The sequence below is a fragment of the Panthera onca genome, chromosome A3 (assembly GCF_046562875.1).
Source record: "Panthera onca isolate mPanOnc1 chromosome A3, mPanOnc1 haplotype 2, whole genome shotgun sequence".
Taxonomy (NCBI): Eukaryota; Metazoa; Chordata; class Mammalia; order Carnivora; family Felidae; genus Panthera; species Panthera onca.
The window spans coordinates 30,229,581-30,253,256 of NC_138341.1; the positions used below are offsets into that span (position 1 = coordinate 30,229,581).

Genomic DNA, 23,676 nt, shown 5'->3' on the forward strand with positions numbered 1-23,676 from the left:
AATGTGGAGCGCCTGGGTGGCTCATTTGGTTAAGCGTCTGACTTCAGGTCATGATCTCAGTTTGTGGGTTTGAGCCCTGCGTTGGGCTCTGTGCTGACAGCTTGGAGCCTGGAGCCTGCTTTGGATTCTGTGTCTCCCTCTCTCCCTGCCCTTCCCCTGCTCTTGCTCTCTCTCAAAAACAACAACAACAACAACAACAACAACAACAACAACAACAACTTAGCAAATGTAAGGAAATGCAAAAAAAAAGGAAACAAGTACAAAAGATAGTAAATTAATAAAAAGAAACTATATTTCGAGAAATATATGTGAATGGGTTAAATTCCCAGAATAAGACAGATTTAAGACTAGGTTAAAATACAAATTCCTGTTCTACAGTTTTACAAATCAAACTCATAAAACAAAGACCCTAGTAACATTTTTCCAAACAAATTATAAGAATCATTACTATTTTATAAAACAAATGACAGTCCTAAAAATATTATTTAAAAATGTCATAAAAATGTCATAAATAAAAACAAAATCAGCATTATACCTGGACTTCCGAGGATGTTCCATCTTGTGCTAGAGCCAATAAAATGCTGACACTGGTTTTCAGATGTTGTCCTGAGCCGATACCACCAACATAACGATGCAAGCAACCCAGGGCCAATGAGTGCCCAGTTCTGGATACAACATCTCGGGCTGATTTCAACCTGGGAAAATAATTATATGCTTCAGGAACTGGCCTTTCTATTTCCCTATAACAATAACAAGCTTATGAGTCACACCATAAACGGGATTTATTGTGGAAATCAGAAAAGACTACAATCATGATTACTTCTTTCTCCACTCCCTACCAAGAGTCAGAGATTAATTTAAAATGGTTGGCTAAAGTCACATATTTCATTTTAAGTTTAGAGAAAATCTGAAAGAAGAATCACCACTTCTCAGTTTTTAACATTTATTATTCCTTGAAAAGTTAAGAATCATTTGAAACATATTTTTATTATGGGTGTTTTAAATAAACACGAATTGCTTTTATAACTGGTTTTAAAAATCTAAAAATTTAGATTACAGAAATTACAAAATTACAGAAAATGTTAACTGAAGAAATTCTCTATAATTATGATCTGAACCTCTTTAACATGCATCAGTCTTTTTCTTTGTGAAATATATCTAATGAATTAAAAAATATAAAAAGAAGATATTGCAGATTACTTAAAAAATAAGCTTTATTGGGATATATTTATATAAAATAAAATTCACCAATGGTAATTCTTTTCAAGTATCCATAGAACATTTACCAAGATAGATAATTAATTGAGCCAATAAGGAAATAAAACGTATCAGAATTTATGGTATGCAGCTAAAGTGTGTATCAAGGTGAATTTATAGCATCAAAATCCTTGTATTAGAAAAGAAGAAAGGTTTTAAATGAATTATCTAAACCTCCACCTTCAGAATCTAGAAAGAGAAAAGTAAACTGAACTGAAAGTAAGCATAATGAAGCAAGTTATAAAAATAAAGCAGAAATCAGTGGAAGAGAAAATGGAAAGACAATAGAAAAACTCTATGAAATACAAACCTGATTTTTTAAAAAAGAATTACGAGAATAAGGAGAATAAGGAGAATAAGGAGAGAGAGAGAGAGAGAGAGAGAGAGAGAGAAAGGCAGAATGTATATTACTTCTTTTGTAAAGTATTCTACAAATGTCAGTAGGCCAAGCTAGATGACAGCGTTGGTAAAATCTACATTTTTAATAATTGGAGTGTCTGTTCTATTAGTTACTGAGACAGGAATGCTGAGATCACCAAATATAATTTTAGACTTGTCTATTTTACTTTCACTTCTATTAGGTTTTGTTCCATGTATTTTAAAACTATATCATAAGATACATATACATTGAGAATTGCTATGTATTCTTGGGGGGAATTGGTCCTCTTATCATTATGAAAGCACTCATTTATTCTGGTAACAATTTTTGTTACAAAATCTACTTTTTCTGATAATAACAGAGCCACTCTAGCTTCCTTTGAGTTAGTGTTTTCCTGGTATATTATCCCTATCCTTTTACTTTTAACCTATTTCTTTCTTTAGAGTTAAAGGGGTTTCTTGTAGATAGCATTCAGTTAGATTTTGCTTTTTATCCAATATGACAAATTTTAACTTTTACTTGTAATGTTTAGACCATTTATATTTAATGTAATTATCAGCAGGTTGGGTTTAAGTCTCCCATATTGCTATTCGTGCTCTGTCACATCAGTTTGTTTCTTTTTCCTTCTTTCCATCTTCTTTTGGATTTAGTATTTTTTATTATTCCATTTTATCTCCACTATTGGTTTATTAGTTATACATTTTTGTTTTTTAGTAGGATCTCTGGAGTTTACATTATACATTTCTAACCCATTATGATATACCTTCAAAGAATATTATATTTTTTCATGTATATTGTACACAGAGTATGCCACCATTTCCTCTTCCCATTCTTTGCACTGCTGTCATGTATTTTTACTTCTCTCTCTATTAAAATCCTACCATACATTATCATTTTTACATGAAAGGGTCAATTATCTTCCCAAGGCATTTAAAAAATGCGACTAAAAATAGCTTGCAAACTCTGTTGCCCAGGAGCTGCCTGTGCCACTCAGCCATGGTCAACTCCACCATGTTCTTCAGCATCGCCATGGATGGTAAGCCCCTGGGCTGTGTCACCTTGGAGCTGTCTGCAGACAAAGTTTGAAAAACAGTAGAAAATTTTTATGCTCTGAGCACTGGGGAGAAAAGATTTGGTTATACTAGTTCCTGCTTTCATGGGATTATTCTGGGATTTATGTGTCAGGGCAGTGACTTGGCATACCATAATGGCACTGGTGGCAAGTCCATCAATGGGGAGAAATTTGATGATGAGTATTTTATCCTGAAGCATAGGGATCCTGGCATCTTGTCCATGGCAAATGCTGGACCCAACACAACAGTTCACAGTTTTTTCATCCGCATTGCCAAGAGTAAGTGGTTGGATGGCAAGTATGTGGTCTCTGGCAAGTGAAAGAGGACATGAATATTGTGGAAGCCACAGAGCGCTTTGGGTCCAGGAATGGCAAGACTAGAAAGAAGATCACCATTGCTGACTGTGGACAAATCTATTAAATTTGACTTGTGTTTTATCTTAACTACCAGACCATTCCTGCTGTAGCTCAAGAGAGCAGTGCTTTGCCCTTGTCTGCTCTCGCTGTAATCTTTGTATCTCGCTGCAGTTCTGTGGGTTCCATAATTTCCTTATTCCCCTCCAAGTTTAGCTGGATTGCAGAGTTAAATTTATGATTATGAAATAAAAACTAAACGATAACCAAAAGTAAAATATAATAAAAAATAAATGAGAATAAAATAATAGGTCATTTTAAAACAGACATATAAAGAGTAAGTCTTTATATTTATCTACATACCTACCACTCTTGGCACTCTTCATTTCTGTATGTTACTTTCAAAGTTTCATCTACTATCATCTTTTTTTTTTTTTCCAAAAAGCTTCTTTTAACACGTCTTATGGTGCACCGTGTAAGCAATGAATTTTCCAACTTTTCACAGTCTTAAAGTCTTTATTAAAACTTCAGTTTTAAAAAGGTATTTTCACTGGCTATAAAGTTCTAGGTCACTCTACTGCCTTTTGCTTGCATAGTTTATAATCAGAAGCCTGCTGAAATTGTTATCTTTGTTCCTCTGCGTGATGTCTTCCCCCAACTGGCTGCTTTTATGACATTCTCTTTATCACTGCCTTTATGAAATTTGATTATGCTATGCTTTTCTTTTGTCTTTATTCCACCTCGGGTTTGTTGAGGTTATTGGATGTGTAAAACTTCTATTTTACCTATTATTAACAGAGCACAAATCATTAAACAGGTAAGACTGGTTGTATATTTTAAAAAATCTTTAGTGGAAGTTGGATTTCAGAATCAATGACATACTTGGAAAAGCAAAACTGATCTATTGTTAGAAAATGGTAAAAGTCATCCTACAGAAGATCAAGTGTCAGGGACTATTTTATCTTCTGCTTGCTCATATTATCCTTAGTGATTCAAACAACACACTGGGGCATTACCCTATAATCAAATTGTTGCTCATGTCTGAAGACAGGGAAAAGCCATTCTCATATAACCAAGAATTCAGAAAATACTTTTTATTCAGAACTACTGCTTCACAACCATTGCTTCCCCCCCACCTCTCTCGTTAAAGATTATGGCCTAGTTTGGTATAATTAGTACTCAAAATATACAGTGGTTAATTTACATAACTCAAGTATCAGTTCTTGACCACACTTGATTTTCAACTTCTCTACTTTAAGTACCTGATTAACAACCAACCAAGAGTCACTAATAAGGGCATCATCTTAATCATACTTATTTGGAACTCTGAGATCACTCTTTTTAATTAATATAAAAAGAAATCCTTAAAACCTAACACCAACTTTTCCCATTTCAGGGATAATTTAAAAGATGATAAACTTGCTGGCAGTTATAAAAAGAATGGCTTATTCCAAAAAATGAATAATTAACAAAAAGAGTAATGTAAGCAGCAGAGATAAGAGAAAGGGACTTCCAGAACACGTCTTCAGAGCAGAGTACATATAACTAACTAAGAGAGGTCGTATTAACAATCTGCTTGATTCCATTATGTAATATTCAAAGGCTGAAACCTGACCATCTTAAAAGTACCTATAATATTACAACTTTCCCAGGTTCTGGAGTTTAAACAATTACTGCATTGAAAATTAAAATCATTATAAAAAAACACACAAAATTTTGTCATATGCTATACCATGTGGAAAGCATATCACCCAGTTAATATAATTATTGACTACTAAAAAGACATCTTTGTCTCTATGAGAAACTTACTTGTCAGTAAAAAGACCCACTTACTTGTCAAAGCTATACTGGGCCATTCTAGCAATGAAGGTTGCTTCCCCAACCACCTGAGCCATTCTTCCAAGAGCTTCCCCTGCTGCACATCTTAAGATGGGGTTTGGGTTGTCAAGAGCGCCCATAACCAGAGTCAGAGCAGATTTACGAACTTCCTCAGGTCCTAAAGTACTTTTGTTTTCAGCCAGGCCCTATGGTTGTTAAAAACAAAAAAGGGGGTGGGGGAAGGGGGCAAATTCAAAATTCACAGTACATAAAAGAAAAAGATGTGCTGCAATCTTTGTAAATATACATGTATTTCCACCCACTTTTTTTCAACCATCTTTTATTTTTTAATCTTTTAAAGTTTTTATTTTAACATTTTATTTTTGAGACAGGGAGAGACAGAGCATGAATGGGGGAGGGTCAGAGAGAGAGGGAGACACAGACTGAAACAGGCTCCAGGCTCTGAGCTGTCAGCACAGAGCCCGATGCGGGGCTCGAACTCACGGACCGTGAGATCATGACCTGAGCCGAAGTCGGACGCTTAACCGACTGAGCCACCCAGGCGCCCCTAAAGTTTTTATTTTAATCACCCAGTGCTCACCATGACAAGTGCACTCCTTAATCCCCATCACCTATTTCACCCATCCGCCCACCCACCTCCCCTCTGGTAATCAGTTTGCTCTCTATAGTTAAGAGTAGTTTCTCTCTCTCTCTCTCTTTTTCCCTTTGCTTGTTTTGTTTCTTAAATTCCACATGAGTGAAATCATATGGTATTTGTCTTTCTCTGACTTATTTTACTTAGCATTATACTCTCTAGCTCCATCTATGTCACTGCAAATGACAAGACTTCATTATTTTTGATGGCTGAGTAACATTCCATTGTGTATATATACCACATCTTCTTTATCCATTCACCAGTTGATGGGCACCTGGGCTGCTTCCATATCTTGGCTATTGTAAATAATGCTGCTATAAAATAGGGGTATTATGTATCAACCATCTTTTTGTTTTAATTGAAGTACAGTTGACATACTGTACAAACCTAGTTTTAGGTGTACAACATCATGATTAGACAATTCTATGCATTAAGTTATGCTCATCATGATAAGTGTAGTCACCATCGGTCAATGTACAATGTACAATGTACAATGTTATTACACTATTATTAACTATATTTCCCATGCTGTATTCCTATGACCTATTTGTAACTGAAAGTTTGTACCTCTTAGTCCCCTTCACCTATGTTACCCATTCACCTACCTGCTCCCCTTCTTCAGCCATCTTTCATATGCATATATTATGCCTAGAATCAATACCCGTTAAACTAATCACTTTCCTAAACATGATTCACAACATGATATATAACAAGGTTATAGTCAATCAGCCCTAAGATGAACAATCCCTGGACGTGTCTTTATCCAAAGACTAATGCTTTTTATATAAAAGTATTGCTTTTATGTATAAAGGATGCTATACTATTAAGTCAACTGGTATTCAATTAATTGACATTTACCATTAGAACTTTAGGTAAGGAAAAAGGCTGAGGAGTATGAAAATTTGACATGTTTCTATAAAAATTCCAGAGAAGATAATTATGTCATCAAGAGTACATTCAATATATATAAAAAGATAAAATAAGGTAAAAATAATCAGTAACTGAATATCAACACACTTTGTTCATCATATTAAATGTTAATATCTCTGTTCTAAGTACACCTAGAACATGGAACTTAGCTTACATGAGACCAAAAATCCAACTCATGGTGCCTGGAGAAAATGTTAGCCATAGCAGGGGCATTAGCAAGCAAATCTATGAAGAAAAGTATACTGTAGAGCAATATTACAGTTGGTTCATTCATCTTCCAACCACTAAGGAAGGCTGACTACTCAATTCTTTTTTAAAAACTCAGATGTTCGTATTAGCTGATGGTCTCTAAATAGGGCATATACTAATAGTTATATAAATGATACAAACTTCTATTTCTGTATTCAATGCCTATGTCCTTTGCCCTGATGTTTACAAAACACAATTTAATTCACGCCCATTTAAACACTTGTATTTGCTGCCATTTTAACAGTAAACCTTATAACAAGCTTAGTGCTGAATAATATAAAAAAGTTTTCAAATATGTCACGAGAGGCTATAGGCTGCATAGAACAGTGCATGAACTCTGAGAGATAGGCAAAATATTGGTTATTTCACTTCAAACATACAGAAACCGAGGTTCAAAAGGTTAAGGAACTGCTTAAGACATAAACCTATGAGATCTAAACCAGAACACAGTCTCTAAATGTAGCCTTTTTTCAGCTGTACAACATAGTCTCTCCTGATTTATGGTCTAAACCACAAATGGAACTCAAACTTTATCTAGTTAACCTCAAGTAGAATACAAGATTTTATTAGTCAGACATCTTTGAAAATTCCAAGAGAACTTACTAGAACTTATAAAATCTGAAAGATCAGATCAAAAAATGAACTTTAACATTATTAAACTATAAAACACTTATTTAATTGCAATAAGTCTAATAAATAGTTTCTAATAATTTAGTTAAACTAATATAAAAACACAGCTTTCAAGTGATATACATATAATCATCATAATGGTCTAGATATACCTGCCTTATTAAAGGCATTAATTAAAATCTTAGTTCAGAATACTTATGTTTTTTTTTAATTTTTATTTATTTTATTTGAAAGAGAGAACATACACACTTGTTCAAGTGGGGGAGAAGGGTCAACGAAGGGAGAGAGACAGAGAGAGGGTGAAAGGGAGAGGGAGAGAGAGGGTGAAAGGGAGAGGGAGAGAGAGGGGGAAGGGGGGTGGGGAGAGAGAGACAGAGAGACAAAGACAGAAAGAGAGTGAATCTTAAGCAGCCTCCACATGCAGTGTAGAGCCCGTCTCGGAGCTATTCCCACAATGGTGGGATCATGACCTGAGCCAAAATTAAGAGATGCTCAGCCAAATGAGCCACCCAGTTGCCCCCAGAATACTTATGTTTTAAAAGTAAATACCTTTAGTGCACTAAGAACAGCAGTAAAAATATTAAGCTGCACAGCCTGCTGTCGGACGCCTTTGGCTTGTTTAACGCATTCAGCAAAGTGGTCCAACATTTGTAATCTATGATAATAGAATAAAGATCACATTAGCAATACTTTTTATTCAAATATGGCTCAAAAAAGATACATAAAAAGAGTATAAGCTAATTGGTAACAAATAATGCCCCACGCTGTCTCATTTTTATTTCATTCCTGCAGCTGGTTCAAACCGGAGCTCCTCCTGAATTGATATAGGGGCATGCGGTTTTTAAGTGGAACAAGGCAAGAGACTAAATATTAAGTTTCAATGAACAAAATAAGGTCATAATTTCAGTGTTAACATTAACGCCAGAATCTAACAAAGTGCCTGGTATACAGTAGGTGCTCAAGGTTTCTTGAACAGAATTAGCAATCATTAATTTTGCATCTGTGTAGAAGATTCAGTTGGAAATTTTTAAATGAGGCATAATTTTTTTCTTCTTTTCAAAATACACTCACATGGAAGAAAACTGTACCTCATGTCCTATTCTCAGAAGCTAACTGGGAGGTTTTTATTTTATTTTTTTATTTTTATTTAAAAAAAATTTTTTTTTAATGTTTATTTATTTTAGAGACAGACAGAGCAAAGCAGGGTCAGGGCAGAGCGAGAGGGAGACAGAATCTGAAACAGGCTCCAGGCTCTGAGCTGTCAGTGCAGAACCCGACATGGGGCTTGAACTCACGAACCGTGAGATCATGACCTGAGATGAAGCCGGACGCTCAACCGACTGAGCCACCCAGGCGCCCCAACTGGGAGGTTTTTTGAAGGGATTTAGCTTTGGTCTTTTTTTTCTTTTAATGTAAAAAATCAGAAGTGAATTTTTTTTTATTTCAAATTTTTTAAATGAGACAGTCAGAAAAAAAAAAAAATCACAGCCATTTGAGACTATTCCGATGAAAGAGAATGAGATCATTTCAGATTCTTCTAAAAATAAATCAGATGGGCGAAGGAATCCGGGATGTTGGATTCAGTACCAAAATAACTATGATCTAAAGTAGGAAATCAGGATCTCCCTAAGGTCACTATAAGGATTTAAGCTCAATTTACAATAGGCCATAGGTCTCAGGTCAAAGTATTCTTCAAATATCACATAGGAAGAAATCATCTAATCCTTCAGTAAAACTCCACTGAGAGTTACTGGGGGCTAAGATTGACTACTTAGTACTTGCTCTGACATAGATCCACATCTTCTAAGGATGAGGAAACTGGGCATTGCTTTCAAGCATACACATAAGAAGACACACACGGTCTCCAACACTACCGGAAGCATGATTTACCTATGACTGATCTCAAATACATAACCTTTTTAAAAACCTTACTTTAAAAAATGTTTTTTCTTTTTTATAAAATATTTGTTTCATTTAATTTGAAGATTAGTAACAAAAAATTACATCCAGAAATAACTACTCTTACCCTCAGATACATTTTCTTTCAGGTCTTTTTTTATCATTATTTTTAATGTTTATTTATTTTTGAGGGGGGGAGGGACAGAGGGAGAAGGAGGCAGAGGATCTGAAGTGGGCTCTTTGCTGACAGCAGAGAGCTCAATGCAGGGCTCGAACTCACAAACTGTGAGATCACAACCTGAGCCAAAGTCGGACTCCTACCCGACTGAGCCACCCAGGCTCCTCTCAGGTCTTTTCTTTAAAATACAGGACTGGGATCACTTCTTGCCTTTTATTTTACTTTTATCATTTAACATTGTATAAGGAGCATATCAAAACATTATCCATGTAAAAAAACATTCTAACCTATTGACCTTCCATAATTGATTGACTCATTCCTCTATCACTGGATATTTAAGTTATTAATTGTTAATGTAATTTATTTAATTGTTCTACAAAAGTGAGTTAATATAGTCAAAATAACCCTGGACTCTACTTACAGCTCTCATAACTAGCTGTGTAACTTTGGGCAAACCACAAACTCTTAGACCTAGATTTCCTGATTTAAAACAAGGATATTAAAGTAGATGCTTTATGAGATTCTTTCCCCTTTCATATTCTTCATTTATGTGACAACCAAATGTTCTTAAAGATACCTGGGTAAAGTGAAATTTTACACGGAAATTTTTCTCCTCAAATTAAAAAGCAATTAACCAAGTAACCTATGCATTTTTTAAAGATAATATTTACATTATTTTTTATATTTATGTTATCTTTATACACAAACCTAACAATGTTTCAAAAGCATTGTTTAAAAAGATTTTTTATTTTTAAGTAGTCTCTATATCCAACGTGGAGCTTGAACTCACAAGCCCGAGATCAAGAGTCACATGCTCCACCGAATGAACCAGTCAGGCACCCCTAAAAGCATATTTTGCTTAACAAGTTACCTATGAGTGTCTTACACTAATTCATTTTCACTCTTCCTCTTGAGAAAACCACCATAAATAGATAAAATGCCTACAAAAATTAGGGATAGTGTCTGTGGACACAGAATACAGCAAACCAAAATGCTCCTATTAGAAAAACAACCTGTTACTTTAGTTTCCTAAGTCCCAGACTAAACCATATGACAAACAGTATTAGAGAATGGACTTCACATTCATTAACTTCTTCAGTAATAAAAAAAAAGAGTTAGCAAAGTGATGTCTCTAATTAAAGATATGGAAAACCTACTTAAAAACTCGCAAACGAATTATTGAAATGAAAATCTTGCTGTTTTAAGACGGTCCACAAGACAATGGATGTCAGAGGCCAGTTCACAGAGCCAAATCTTAAAACGTTTCAATTATGTGGAATTTTCAAGCAATTTTTTTCATCATGTATGTGTCACTTACATTATTAAATTTATAAGCCTATTATTTAAGTAGTAGTTTACCTTATTGCAGGTAACTGAGATGGGAAAATCTATTGCTTAAATATAATTTATATATATGTTTTTCCTGACAGCTTTATTATGTTAAATACTTAAAAAGTGTTATTTTTTATTTTATTTTTTTATTTTTATTTTTAAAAAGTTTTCATTTAAATTGCAGCTAGCTACCATAGTGTAATCGTTAGTTTCAGGTGTGCAATATAGTTATTCAACACTTCCATACAATACCCAGGGCTCCTCACAATAAAAGCCCTCCTTAATCTCCATCACCCACTTAAACCATCCCCCCACCCACCTCCTCTCTGGTATAGTTTATATTAAACTAAAATTATTTGATTGATTTTATACTAACCGGTGTTTGTAAGAAACATGAGGAAACACTACACCAAAAAGAGCCACGGAAGCATCAATGACTGAAACCCCAAGAGGGAGAGGACCAGGTACAGCTTCTCCAGCAGGGATTCGTAAGTAAATGGAGGATGGGTCGTGCTCCAGAGCCCCACTTCCAGATGCACTGTTTGGCTGGAGCTACAAAAAGAAGGACATAAAAATCATTCAAAATCTACTTTTAAGAAACTCACTAAGTATTAGTTAGGCATGAAAAACAGAAAAACCAAGAATGATTGAATTTGAAAAAAAAGAAAAAAACAAAAATGATTGAATCTGAAAAATTTTAAATAGATAAAAATATTATTTGGCCACTAAAAAAAGCCATCAGTAACACCTTGTATAATTTTAAGAAAATACTTATTCATTTTAACATTTGTATATTGACCACCTTACAATGTGTAAGCAAAACAATATCAGGAATAACTTCAACTCACAAAAACTCACTAAAAGAGGCATTAGTAAGTCTTTATTTAAAAGAACGTAAGAAATTCACCATTTTTCACTATTTTTTTCTACCACCAGGAAGCGATCTTTAAATGTCTAAGAAAGCTAAAATAAAATTAAAGTTTAGTCTGAAATATTTCCTTTCTAAATAACAATCTGTAATAGCCCCATTGCTTTTGATGACGTAGTATTTCATTCCCTGTGTAGTTTGCTACCTGGTCTTCAATTGATTTATGATCAGTTTCTTGAAGCCAGGAACCAAGAAGAACACTGTCATCATAATGGCAGAGGGATCTGAGGAGGGAAGTGGTTGTGTTGGCTGAATTGTCAGTCAAAGTGAATTCTGCTACCAGTTCTCTAAGAAGTGCGTTGAAAGATCCTAAAAAAACAGAACTTCAGATCAGACATGAAAGAATAGCTTTTATGAAAACTGCAATCATTGCCCACAAAAAGAAGCACCATGTTCAACAGGGATAAAATAATTAAGTCCCATCGCTTCTCAGCCTCTTGGCTAAGATCAAGTGAAATAATTAAGTACCCCCTGTTCTCTTTTTTAAAAAATCTGTATCAAATACTTTAATGCTGTTTTAAAATACAATAATGGTACTTTCTTTTTTATTATTGTATTATGCGTTTTAGCCCGAGTTATTTAAAGGAACAAAAAACTTAGAGAAAATATTTACAATAACTATTACATTTCCTATTTAAATTGAAAACATTTAAATTTAATATATTAAAATTTTTCATGCTTTAAATATTTATTTAAATATACTAAATATGACACGATTACTTATTATTAATTACCCAGTGATGTGCAGACACTGAAGCCGAGCACATCAGAATTCTTGGACATGGCTGAAGTGAAGACAAATCAATGGCTTATTTTAATATTAACATTTTACATAATATTTGATATCTATAGAGTACATTATTATTCTCTTTCAAGATTCCTAAATTATTGGCTATATTATAATATATATGAAGCAGTTTCAGACAGTAATTAAAAGCAGAGACTTTGTTGTTGTTGTTGTTTTTTAGTGTTTATTTATTCTTGAGAGAGAGAGACAGAGCGTGAGCGGGGGAGGAGCAGAGAGAGAGGGAGACACAGAATCTGAAGCGGGCTCCAGGCTCCGGGCTCCGAGCTGTCAGCACAGAGCCCGACGCGGGGCTCGAATGCACGAACCGTGAGATCATGACCTGAGCCGAAGTCGGACGCTTAACCGACTGAGCCACCCAGGCGCCTCTGTTGTTTTTTTTTTACTATGAAATTTATTGTCAAACTGGTTTCCATACAACACCCAGTGCTCATCCCAACAGGTGCCCTCCTCAATGCCCATCACCCACTTTCCCCTCTCTCCCACCCCCCATCAACCCTCAGTTTATTCTCAGTTTTCAAGAGTCTCTTATGGTTTGGCTCCCTCCTCTCTAACTTTTTTTTTTCCCCTTCCCCTCCCCCGTGGCCTTCTGTTAAGTTTCTCAGGATCCACATAAGAGTGAAAACATATGGTATCTGTTCTTTCTCTGTATGACTTATTTCACTTAGCATCACACTCTCCACTTCCATTCATGTTGCTACAAAAGGCCATATTTCATTCTTTCTCATTGCCAAGTAGTATTCCGTTGTATATATAAACCACAATTTCTTTATCCATTCTTCAGTTGATGGACATTTAGGCTCTTTCCATAATTTGGCTATTGTTGAAAGTGCTGCTATAAACATTGGAGTACAAGTGCCCCTATGCATCAGCACTCCTGTATCCCTTGGGTAAATTCCTAGCAGTGCTATTGCTGGGTCATAGGGTAGGTCTATTTTTAATTTTTTGAGGAACCTCCACACTGTTTTCCAGAGTTGGCTACACCAGTTTGCATTCCCACCAACAGTGCAAGAGGGTTCCCGTTTCTCCACATCCTCTCCAGCATCTGTAGTCTCCTGATTTGTTCATTTTAGCCACTCAAAGCAGAGACTATGAAGTTGAACCAGTTGGGTCTGAATCCAAGCTCTGCCACTTACTAGATCTCAGACTTAGGTAAGTTACATCACCTCTCTGTACCGGAGGTTCTTCATCTATAAAATATAGGTGAATTACCTCATAAAGTTGTGGTTAGAGTCCAAGGAGATAATACACGTAAAGGGATTAGCACAAACCTGGAACACAGTAAGTGCTCAACGAGAGTTAGCTACTCTACATGAATAAAAGTAAAATGGTTGTCTTCCTTTGTACGGTCAGGGGACAGCCTTGGTCAGAACTCTGTAATGTTGTGAAGAACTAGAAAGATACACTGAAGAATTTTTATTAGATAATGCAAATTTCATTTACCTTCATAAGTCTTTGGAGGTAACAAAGCCAAGATATCATAAAGTCTTAAACGGACCATTGCCGCACTAGCTTTCAGATGAGCTCCATGGGCTTTAATTACAGACGGAATGCTAAAATATCAAAAGTACAGTTGGTGTCAGCTTAGTAGAATAAGTGTTATAGACATCGTCAGCAATGTATCGATGTATTGTCAAAATACATTGGCAAGTATAATATTTTCACCTTAGTTTGTACTGTGACCTTTATTGGAACAGTATAAAATACAATTTTATTTCAATTCATTCCATGACTATAGTTTTTAAGTTCATTTTAAAAAAGTAAAGTTTTAGGGGCGCCTGGGTGGCGCAGTCGGTTGAGCGTCCGACTTCAGCCAGGTCACGATCTCGCGGTCCGTGAGTTCGAGCCCCGCGTCAGGCTCTGGGCTGATGGCTCGGAGCCTGGAGCCTGTTTCCGATTCTGTGTCTCCCTCTCTCTCTGCCCCTCCCCCGTTCATGCTCTGTGTCTCTCTGTCCCAAAAATAAATAAAAAACGTTGAAAAAAAAATTAAAAAAAAAAAAATAAATAAAAAAAAAAAATAAAAAAGTAAAGTTTTACATGTTTCCTGTATAATATTAGAGGGGAGTGCAAAACATGATTATTTATAAATATGTAAAACTGAACATTAACTTGTTATAATAGCTTACTTACTGTGACATCATGGTCATGGCACATTCAATTGGGGTCATCAATTTTCTAATCACATCTTCAGTCAGGAGCTCAGGGCAATGTGCGACAAAACTCCTCATTGCTAGATAAAATTTTTAATTCTTAATTATTATGAAATATAAGGTTCTGAAATCAGGTCAAATCAAATGAAGAACTAACTGCAACTACAGAGAAACATCATTAGAAAAGGCTAGAAGAAAGGTGGAGGGAGGGAAGATATCTGTTAGGGAGATTTCTGTGAGTGGGAATTCAAAGGTCTGTTAACATCACTGAATTCAGATAACCTCAAAGAAAGCAAGACAGAACCAAGGGTGGACAAAGTGGCTCAGTGAGAAGGAATATCTTTGTTGCCTCTTTAGCAACAGAACTAAGACAAAAAGAGCTCTCAGATGTTTGGGAACAAAACTGACACCTTGCCCTGCCACCCTTATGCTTTAAGCATATATCTGTTTCCCACGGTTTGGAAAAAGAAGCACTTTCCAACCAAAAAAGAATAGAGTCACCCAGGGTAATTCTAGTTCCCAGTTGAAACAAAACTGGAGCCTTTCCTGTAAGTTGCTGACTTCTAAACAAAAACAATTTTATTCATAATTTTTGTAACGTGGATGTCTAAAAAAATGCATCTCAACATTTGCAGATTTGATAATGCTGGAGGGAACAGCTGTTTGTCCATCATGAAAAGACTCACTGTCAACTCAGTGACCTGGGAGATCCTGAGTGTCTTCTTCCTTTAAATACCTACTGGGTTTTCTATGTGGTGACAGTGCCTCTTTGACAGGTAGAAGACTGCAATAACTGGACTCAAGAGGCCTGGGTTCTAAGTCTTGTCTGACCACTGATGCTAACCTCCTCTTTCAAGTCACTGCTTCATTTCCATCTCAAAATTAGGTTATTTATGGGATGCCTGGGTGGCTCGGTCAGTTAAGCGTCAGACTCTTGGTTTTGGCTCAGGTCATAATCTCACGGTTTGTGAGTTTGAGCTCAGTGCTGACAGGCAGAGGCTTCTTAGGATTCTCTCCCTCCCTCTCTGTCTGTCCCTCCCCTACTCATGCACACGTGCACGCAGGCTCTCTTTCTCTCTCCCCACCCCCCAAAATAAATAAATTAGTTTACAAAGTTTCTTTCTAAATCTACAAGTCTATGAGTTCATCACTACACATTAACACAAAAATCTGAAATAGTGATTCTCCTTAACCTCACAAATATTTTCGTAATAAAATTATATTCTGGGAGCACACCCCTTTCAGTTCTTACCACATAAAGCTCCGGCACGACCTTCCAATGTTACCTGCCAGGTAAAAGAATCGCCTCGGGCCTTCTCAGCCTCCAATTCTTTTAGAGAACGAGGGAAAACATTTCGCCACAATAACAACATCTTGGGCAGATGGTATCGAACTACAGATGGTCCTAATGGAGAAAAGGAGAACACGAAACCATACATACATAAAACAAACATTACTAACAAAAGTCAAAGAGCCCCACACAAGCTTTAATATCATTTCACTCTACCTTCATCTGTGACAGTAATAGTTTCAAAATGTTTCTTTTATTTTCCAGTGTGATTGAGACATAAGTGGCATATGTCACTGTATCAGGTGAAGGTTTGGGTTACAAATAGTGTGAAATGAGCACCACAGCAGGTCTGGCCAACATTCATTATCTCATATAGATACAATAAAATGAAAGAGAGAAAGAGAGAGAGAGAGAGAGAGAGAGAGAGAGAGAGAGAGAGAGAGAAAGAGAAAAGAGAAGAGAAGAGAAAAGAAAAGAAAAGAAAAGGAAAGGAAAGAAAAGGAAAGAAAAAGAGATTAAAAAAATGTTCTCCCTGTGATGGGAAGCCTCAGGATTTACTACTCTCTTGACAGCTTTCCTGTCTGTCACACAGCAGTATATCTGCATGCTGGACATCGCATCTCTGGTATTTACTCATCTCAGAACTGCAAGTCTCTACTTTTTGATCACCTTCCCCCACTTCCTCCCTAACTCAAAGTGCTTCTTATTCAGTAAGTAAAACACATATCTACTACTAAAGTTGGAAGTTGGACATGTGAACTAAAAAGAAGACACACGCCATCACCATGACAACAGTTCTGTTCTATATACAGTGCTAGACTTTGCCTGCATGTCAGGTTTGTCATAGCACTTGGGAAAGTGAAGGGGAGAAGGGTAACTCCAGAAAAGCCGCACCAACAAGACCACTGGAATGTGACTTTATCACCCCACTAAAATCATGTCACTCACGTCACTTTGGGGATGGAATGGGCCCCATACTCTTATCTCATTTGGTTAACACTAAGCCAGTTAGTTAGACCAGGGCTATTCTGGTGACACTTTGTTATTTTTTAAGGTGAAACTTTGTTAACCATTTTCTCCTTAAATGTACTTAAGCAGAAGTTACCAGAAATAGAAATCTACTCCCAAATGAGAGGAAAAACACCTTCACCATTTTACCATGTCATTCAAAGTCTAGAATGTGAAGTTTAATACTTTTAAATTACACTTTATTTATAATCTACTGACACTTACAGAGTAAGACGACATCCTACTCAGATATAACTATACCTAAAGTCATAAGTGCTCCAAGTAAAAGCCATCCAGCTTGGGTGCGCTGTAAAGACAGCCTGCTATTTTGAGCAGCAGTTCGTAAGAGATCTTCAGCGATACTAACTACCATCTGCAAGAGAAGTTCAGAGTTGGATTTTAACTGAAACAAGTTAAAAAAACCAAGTAAGAAAATACATAGCTAGTGCGCCTTATTAAAAAAGGAAGTTGTTCTTTTTTGTTGCTCCTGTTAACATGTTTTAAAAGATCCAACATCAAGACCTACTTCATCTCGATCACACTGTCGTCTGTGAGGAGACTCTGAACAGCACAGTGGTTGAGAGAGAGCTCTAGAGCCAGACTGCCTGGGTTCACAGCCCAGCTTTGTCATTTCCCGGCTTTCTGATCTGGGACACCTTAACCTCCCTGCCTCAGTTCCCTCACTGGGGAAATAGGAATAATAGGAATACCAACCTCACTCCAGCAAGGATTAAATAAGTTAATACAGCAAAGCACTCAGAACAGTTGCTGGTCCATGAAACCACTTAATAAATGCTATTATTGGTAGCACCATTATCCTATATTAAATGATTTGTTGAACTCCTAACATGTTTCTGCCATTAAAATAATCTTACAGCACTTACAGTCTTCAAGAAGTCACAGGGAAATGGGAAGTAACAAGCAGCACATGAATGACAAAAGAGTAAGCAGATGTAGTAGTGGTCCACAAGGGCAAAGGTTATCGCAGACAGAGTAGCTCTGAAGAAATTTCATAAAAGAGATGGAACTTGAATTGGGCCTCTAAACAAACAGATACGTTTGGTTCATGTGACCAAGAAGGGGGATGAGATGCTATTGTGTGAACACAGGCATGAAGGCTGCAAAAGGCATGGAAAGAGAGCAAGACGACTAGTCTAAGTAGAGCAGTGGGAACGCAGAATGAATGGGTAGAATGACAGCAAATTGTGGAGGTGCCGGTTTACCAGACCGAGGGGATTCTATTTACTCTCTGAGCACTGGGTAGTCCCTAAGGGTCTCGGAGCTAATGTGAAAAATGCAAGTGGTGTGGGGAGACGGGAGAAAGACTGCAGGCAGGATAATCAGAGAGGAGGCAGTTGAAGGACAAAGGGAGATGGAAGCCAACACTCGAGTGGTAGCTATGGAGCTCGTAAGAGTGAATGGATCTGGGCCTAATGTCCCAGAAAGAGTAAGAAGTTAAAAACCTAGCCCCAATCTACATATGTAAAGTTGCAGACAGTATTTACATAAATGTTTAATATTCTTGAGAAAAAAACCCATAATAGTATTAGTAGGTATAGTGGAAAGAAAAAGAAAAAAACTGACTCATAATAACCACTGATTATCATTACCAAAATGCTAAATGCAATAGCATATTCTCCTGATATCTTTGAATAGAGCAACGTGAATTTTTATCTCTAAAAGCTGAAAGAATAGCTCTGATTTCTACATAATAACTGTTAAGGGTTTGGGGTTTTTTTTTTTTTTTCTCTAAAATAAAATGATACTACACCCAGACAGCAGAAGTAAAGAATTAAATATCAAATATGAATTAGGGTCTGTCAACTCCCTATTAGCATAACACTATATTTTATACTATTACAGTAAAATTGTTTGATCACCCAGCTCAGCATTAAACATAGGAGGTGTTCCAATAAAGACTAAAGCCCACGTGACAGCACTCATAATTCCGTCGTACCTTTCCCTTGGCATGAGGAATGCCCAATGGACACTGATGAACTCCACCTAACAGAGCAGCCATTGCAAAGCTGTATCCACTAACGGCTTCCGGTGACGTTTTCAAGTTGTTGAGCCGTTCTGCACACCTGTCTAGAAAGGGTGTCAACTGGAAAGGTAATGCCACAGCCACACAGCGCAAACACCATGCGGCAGCAAGCCGAGCAGCCATACTCGGATGAAGAAGCACGGAAGTCACAGTCTCCAAAAGTCCTAAAAAGAAATACTCAAAATATTACTCTTTAACGAAGTCCAATGATTCCATGAACTAGAAGACTACGTGTAACACAATGATTAAAATCATAATCATTATGGTTTTAGTCACATACATTCAGAACTTTGCCACAAAACACGTATCATCTCAGAAACAGCAGAGAACTTCAAAGAGACATTTTCTACAAAAGAGAGTATAATTACATCTAATAAAATACAAATGATGTAAAAATTAAATGAATATTTAACAAACGTTAGCCAATTATTACAAACTACCATGACGTCTTTGTCTCCCCAAACTTTCTTTCACTATTTATTCAACATTTACAATTACAGTGAATCTTAACTTAAATAAAACCCAACTGATCTAAATGATCTAAAAACTGCTAATTATGATGACAAGCAACTAATCAGGAGTTAAGTATCAGTCACACTTCTGACTTTCTTTTTTAAATAGTGAAAAGAATCCCAGCAAGCAAATGAATTCTCATACCTATAGATGCTTCCTGAATAAGAGGAGAGGCGGTAGCATTCAGGCTCTGCACCAGGCTCCCGAGCTCCTGGAGGGCACAGACCATCACATGCTGGCTTGCTGCAATGTCTGCCGCTCCAGATTTGTTTTCAGCACTAGTATCATTCACGACTGCTTCTGGAAACACACAATCACGTGTTTGATGTGGGTGAGTTAAATTGTGACATAATGTTTTTGATTTATACAACTGATACTTATTTTAAGTTTATTTATTTATTTTGAGAGAGACAGAGATAGGGCGAGTGGGGAAGGGGCAGAGAGAGAAGGAGAGAGTGAGAATCCCAAGCGGGTTCTGCACTGCCAGCACAGAGCCCAGGCGGGGCTTGAACCCATGAAGTTCTGAGATCGTGACCTGAGCCGAAACCAAGAGTCGGATGCTTAACCGACTGAGCCACCCAGGCGCCCCCTACAATTGGTATTTTTATATCAACATTTATGCCAGTTGATGTCTGCATGCTAAAAATTCTGTATGTAATTATTTCTTAGCAGAACACTTGTGTAATTAAATGATGAAGTGACTTAAAAACACTGATTAATGACATCATGACAGTACTTCAATACATACTGGGATATCTTGTCTGCTTTCAGGAATACACCTAGCTCTAGTAAGCAGTAGCAAATCACATTGTACAAAGCACTGGCTCTGGAGAAAGGAAACCTGGGTTCCTGTCCCATCTCCACCAGTCACGTCAGCTATGTGACTCTGGGCAAGATACTCCGCTGACCCGAGTCTTAAATTCCTCATCTGCTGAGAGGGTTAAGGGCCTATCTCAACGGGTACTGTGGTGATTAAAGAAGACAGCACAATGCTGCCCACAATACATGTTCAGCAAATGTCAGCAGCCATTACTGTCACTTTATTATTATTGCTATCTCAAGTGCTGCAACACTGTCAAATTTCTGACTAGAAAGGAAGTAGATCTATAAGGAAACTGGCTTTAGAACTTCTTACTGAGATGTTCCTCAAAGCTCCTTTAGCTTTGGTGCCCCCTTCCCTGACCCTTCATTAGAATTAAAATGTATTTAACATAAAGACAACTGAAGATTCTTTGTCAAATTAATTGAGAATATATTCTGGCCCATAAATCCCAGACATATAGCATTACATTCAATTCTGCTTTTAAGATTGTTTAAATTTTTATTTATTTATTATTTACTTATTTTTAAACTAAAACTGTATATAAAACATTTAATTTATTGGTCTTTTTGGGGTATTTGATGTATCACCAGTGTCTTACAACTGAGCCACTAATCTTGTCGCTTCATCAACATTAACTGGCTCGTTTTCATGACACTGCTGAGGAATCAACTATTTCTGCAGAGGTTCAAGGGAAAGTCCTTTGGAGAAACATGCAAGTTCCTTTTGTATATCTACAAAAGCTTTATTCACTCTGTTAACTTTTCCATCATTCACAATGTTTATCTTCTTAAGATTAGTGGTAACTGGTTTTGCTTTGTTTTTAGTCTTAAAATTTTTTGGCTGGCTATATGAAATCCATTCCTGGACCTTTGCCCTCTTAGTTTGCTCTTGGCCATTGTCTTCGATAACCCTGTGCAGCAACTGAAGCTCCAAGTGACGCCATCTGCACGCCTTGTAAGATTTTTTAAAAAATCAAATGGCTAGTCTGTTGCCTTAAGATTAAGACCCTTATGTGACTGTAAAACTTCCTTACCTTTATTGCATTCATTGTGTATTGACAGACTATAAAAATATATAATACCTAATTATGGAAGAGAATAGATTAATACACTACAGACTGTAATTTTCATTACGGACCTCTTTATTTTTACCTATTTCTGGACTTGGAAATGCATTAACTCCACCTTTTGATTACTAAACCATAAGCCCCTTGACCAGGTACTATCTATATCTGGTTTGCTATTTTATTCCCACAACCTGGCAGTGTTTCTGGCACTCAAACATTTCTTCCACACATCAATGTACAAGTATTTGTCAAGTTGTGAAACTAGGACTACTATTTTAAGATAACTAAAGAATGATGCCTCATTCATTTAAACACCCTTTAATTCACAATTCATAACTTTTAGTTAACCCTATACATTTAAAAATGGTTTGCTAAGTAAGCTATTATAAACAATGAAAGCTAGGGGTGCCTGGGTGGCTCAGTTGGTTAAGCGTCCAACTTTGGCTCGTGTCATGATCTCAGGGACTGTGAGTTCGAGCCCCATATTGGGCTCTGTGGTGACAGCTCAGAGCCTGAAGCCTGCTTCAGATTCTCTCTCTCCCTCTCTCTCTCTCCCCCTCCCTCACTCATGCTCTGTCTCTTTCGTTTCCTAAAAAAATAAATATTTTTAAAAACTTAAAGAAAAAAACAATCAAAACTATAACTATTTGTGAATTTACTTTTATGGATTTTAGAAAATGTTTAATATATATTCTCTAAATGTAAGTTACCGAGTATTCTCTATTCATGAAATTCTTATTTCTAAAGAGCACTAGTAGGCAATATAATTTGCATGATTAGAATTAATAAAACTGAACTGTCCAGAATTTATGTTTTACCTTATATAGTTCCCTAACTGGATTGCAAGCCAACTGGATTGCAAGAAACTTTTATGTCACTCATTATTCAAACCCTGAATTACTGCTTTGCAAATCTCAGATACTCAATATTTGTTAACTGAAAATTTTATAAATGGACATTTCTTTGAAAAGGATTTCTTTTAATTATGAATTACTGAGGTTTCACAGTGTATCCTCTGGTGGGCTAATAACCACATCTTCACAGTAAGCCTAGTAATGGAGGGAAAACAAACAAACAAACTTGTGTTTATAAAAAAAAAGGGTCCAAGCAGAAAAATTACAATAGACTGTTCCTTAAAGACAGCAAAGCACAGGGGCACCTGGGTGGCTCAGTCGGTTGAGCGTCCGACTTCAGCTCAGGTCACGATCTCATGGTCTGTGAGTTCGAGCCCCGCGTCAGGCTCTGGGCTGATGGCTCAGAGCCTGGAGCCTGCTTCCGATTCTGTGTCTCCCTCTCTCTCTGCCCCTCCCCCATTCATGCTCTGTCTCTCTCTGTCTCAAAAATAAATAAATGTTTAAAAAAAAAAAAAAAAAAAAGCAAAGCACAATAGAGCTTACCAGGAGAGCTCTAACACCAGTATAGGTACTGGAAATAAAACAGAAAACCTAACCTTTCAAACACGCTACCAAAATCTGTAAAAATTCTATTTCACTGTAATGATGTTGTTTGAATAACAAAATAAGAGTCCTCAATAAAACTATTAAACACAGTCCAGAAAGTGACACGAATGAATCAGATCTATTATATTTATCAAGAATAATAATACAAAACTAAATGACTAATCAACCAGACACATCAAGATATCAATTCTTACCTACTGCTTTCATCTGTTTCCCAATAGCTTGGCATATTTCTTTGGCAGCTGCAATCTGGGCTTTTTCACCTAGCAAACTGCCCACGGTAGCTCTTAGGATAAAGGAGACACATCGTCTTGAGTACACAGCCTCTACGTGAGTTTGTGTTGCCCGAGGATGGGAGACCAGATCAAGTACGTGAGACAAGAATGTAGCAAAGCTACGCTCCAACCACTGACCACCCAACGTAGTCACAAAAACGACATATGCCTATAAATAAAGATACAACTTCAGATAAATTATATAAATGAACCGAAATTACAGATAAAGCAAACACAGAAATACATGATGACAGCACGCAAAATAACTTATATTTGAGATGAAAGTTGAGAAAATTGAAAACTTGAGACCTGGTGGATTAAAAACTGTCCTTAAGATAATAGCTTCATGAAAAAACACAGAAAGAGAATGGGGAGGGAAAGCTGAATTCACCCTAATACTGAGGAAGGTAAAAGGTTATAGGACTAAGAAAACTCGCACATCCTAAACAAACATGGACCTGGAAAATAGTTGCTTATGATAGTAAGATAAAAATGGCTTACTATTATTTTACACTTGTTTTAGGAACAGTGTATAGCTGGAGTGATTTTGACTAAGATCA

The 23,676-nt window shown here is 36.6% G+C and overlaps 1 protein-coding gene, 1 long non-coding RNA gene and 2 pseudogenes across 4 annotated transcripts in view; 2 read left to right on the forward strand and 2 right to left on the reverse strand.

Moving 5' to 3' along the window:
* The window catches only part of LOC144615960 (uncharacterized), a 426,549-nt gene that overhangs the window by 298,867 nt on the left and 104,006 nt on the right, over positions 1-23,676 (forward strand). The gene's annotated exons all lie outside the window — the stretch shown is intronic.
* The window catches only part of HEATR5B (HEAT repeat containing 5B), a 97,988-nt gene that overhangs the window by 58,137 nt on the left and 16,175 nt on the right, over positions 1-23,676 (reverse strand). For all 3 annotated transcript variants that reach the window (XM_060652495.3, XM_060652512.3, XM_060652503.2), the window contains exons 8-19: positions 23,036-23,285; positions 19,637-19,792; positions 18,893-19,143; positions 17,197-17,308; positions 15,889-16,041; positions 14,617-14,716; positions 13,930-14,039; positions 11,827-11,990; positions 11,130-11,305; positions 7,894-7,999; positions 4,896-5,086; positions 536-695 (exon numbers count right to left, since the gene is read on the reverse strand). In XM_060652495.3, the coding sequence (XP_060508478.1) occupies positions 536-695; positions 4,896-5,086; positions 7,894-7,999; positions 11,130-11,305; positions 11,827-11,990; positions 13,930-14,039; positions 14,617-14,716; positions 15,889-16,041; positions 17,197-17,308; positions 18,893-19,143; positions 19,637-19,792; positions 23,036-23,285 (1,929 nt within the window). The remainder of the gene's footprint in view (positions 1-535; positions 696-4,895; positions 5,087-7,893; positions 8,000-11,129; positions 11,306-11,826; positions 11,991-13,929; positions 14,040-14,616; positions 14,717-15,888; positions 16,042-17,196; positions 17,309-18,892; positions 19,144-19,636; positions 19,793-23,035; positions 23,286-23,676) is intronic.
* Positions 2,648-3,129, forward strand: LOC132688153 (peptidyl-prolyl cis-trans isomerase A pseudogene; annotated as a pseudogene).
* Positions 20,836-21,337, reverse strand: LOC144615827 (ribosomal biogenesis factor pseudogene; annotated as a pseudogene).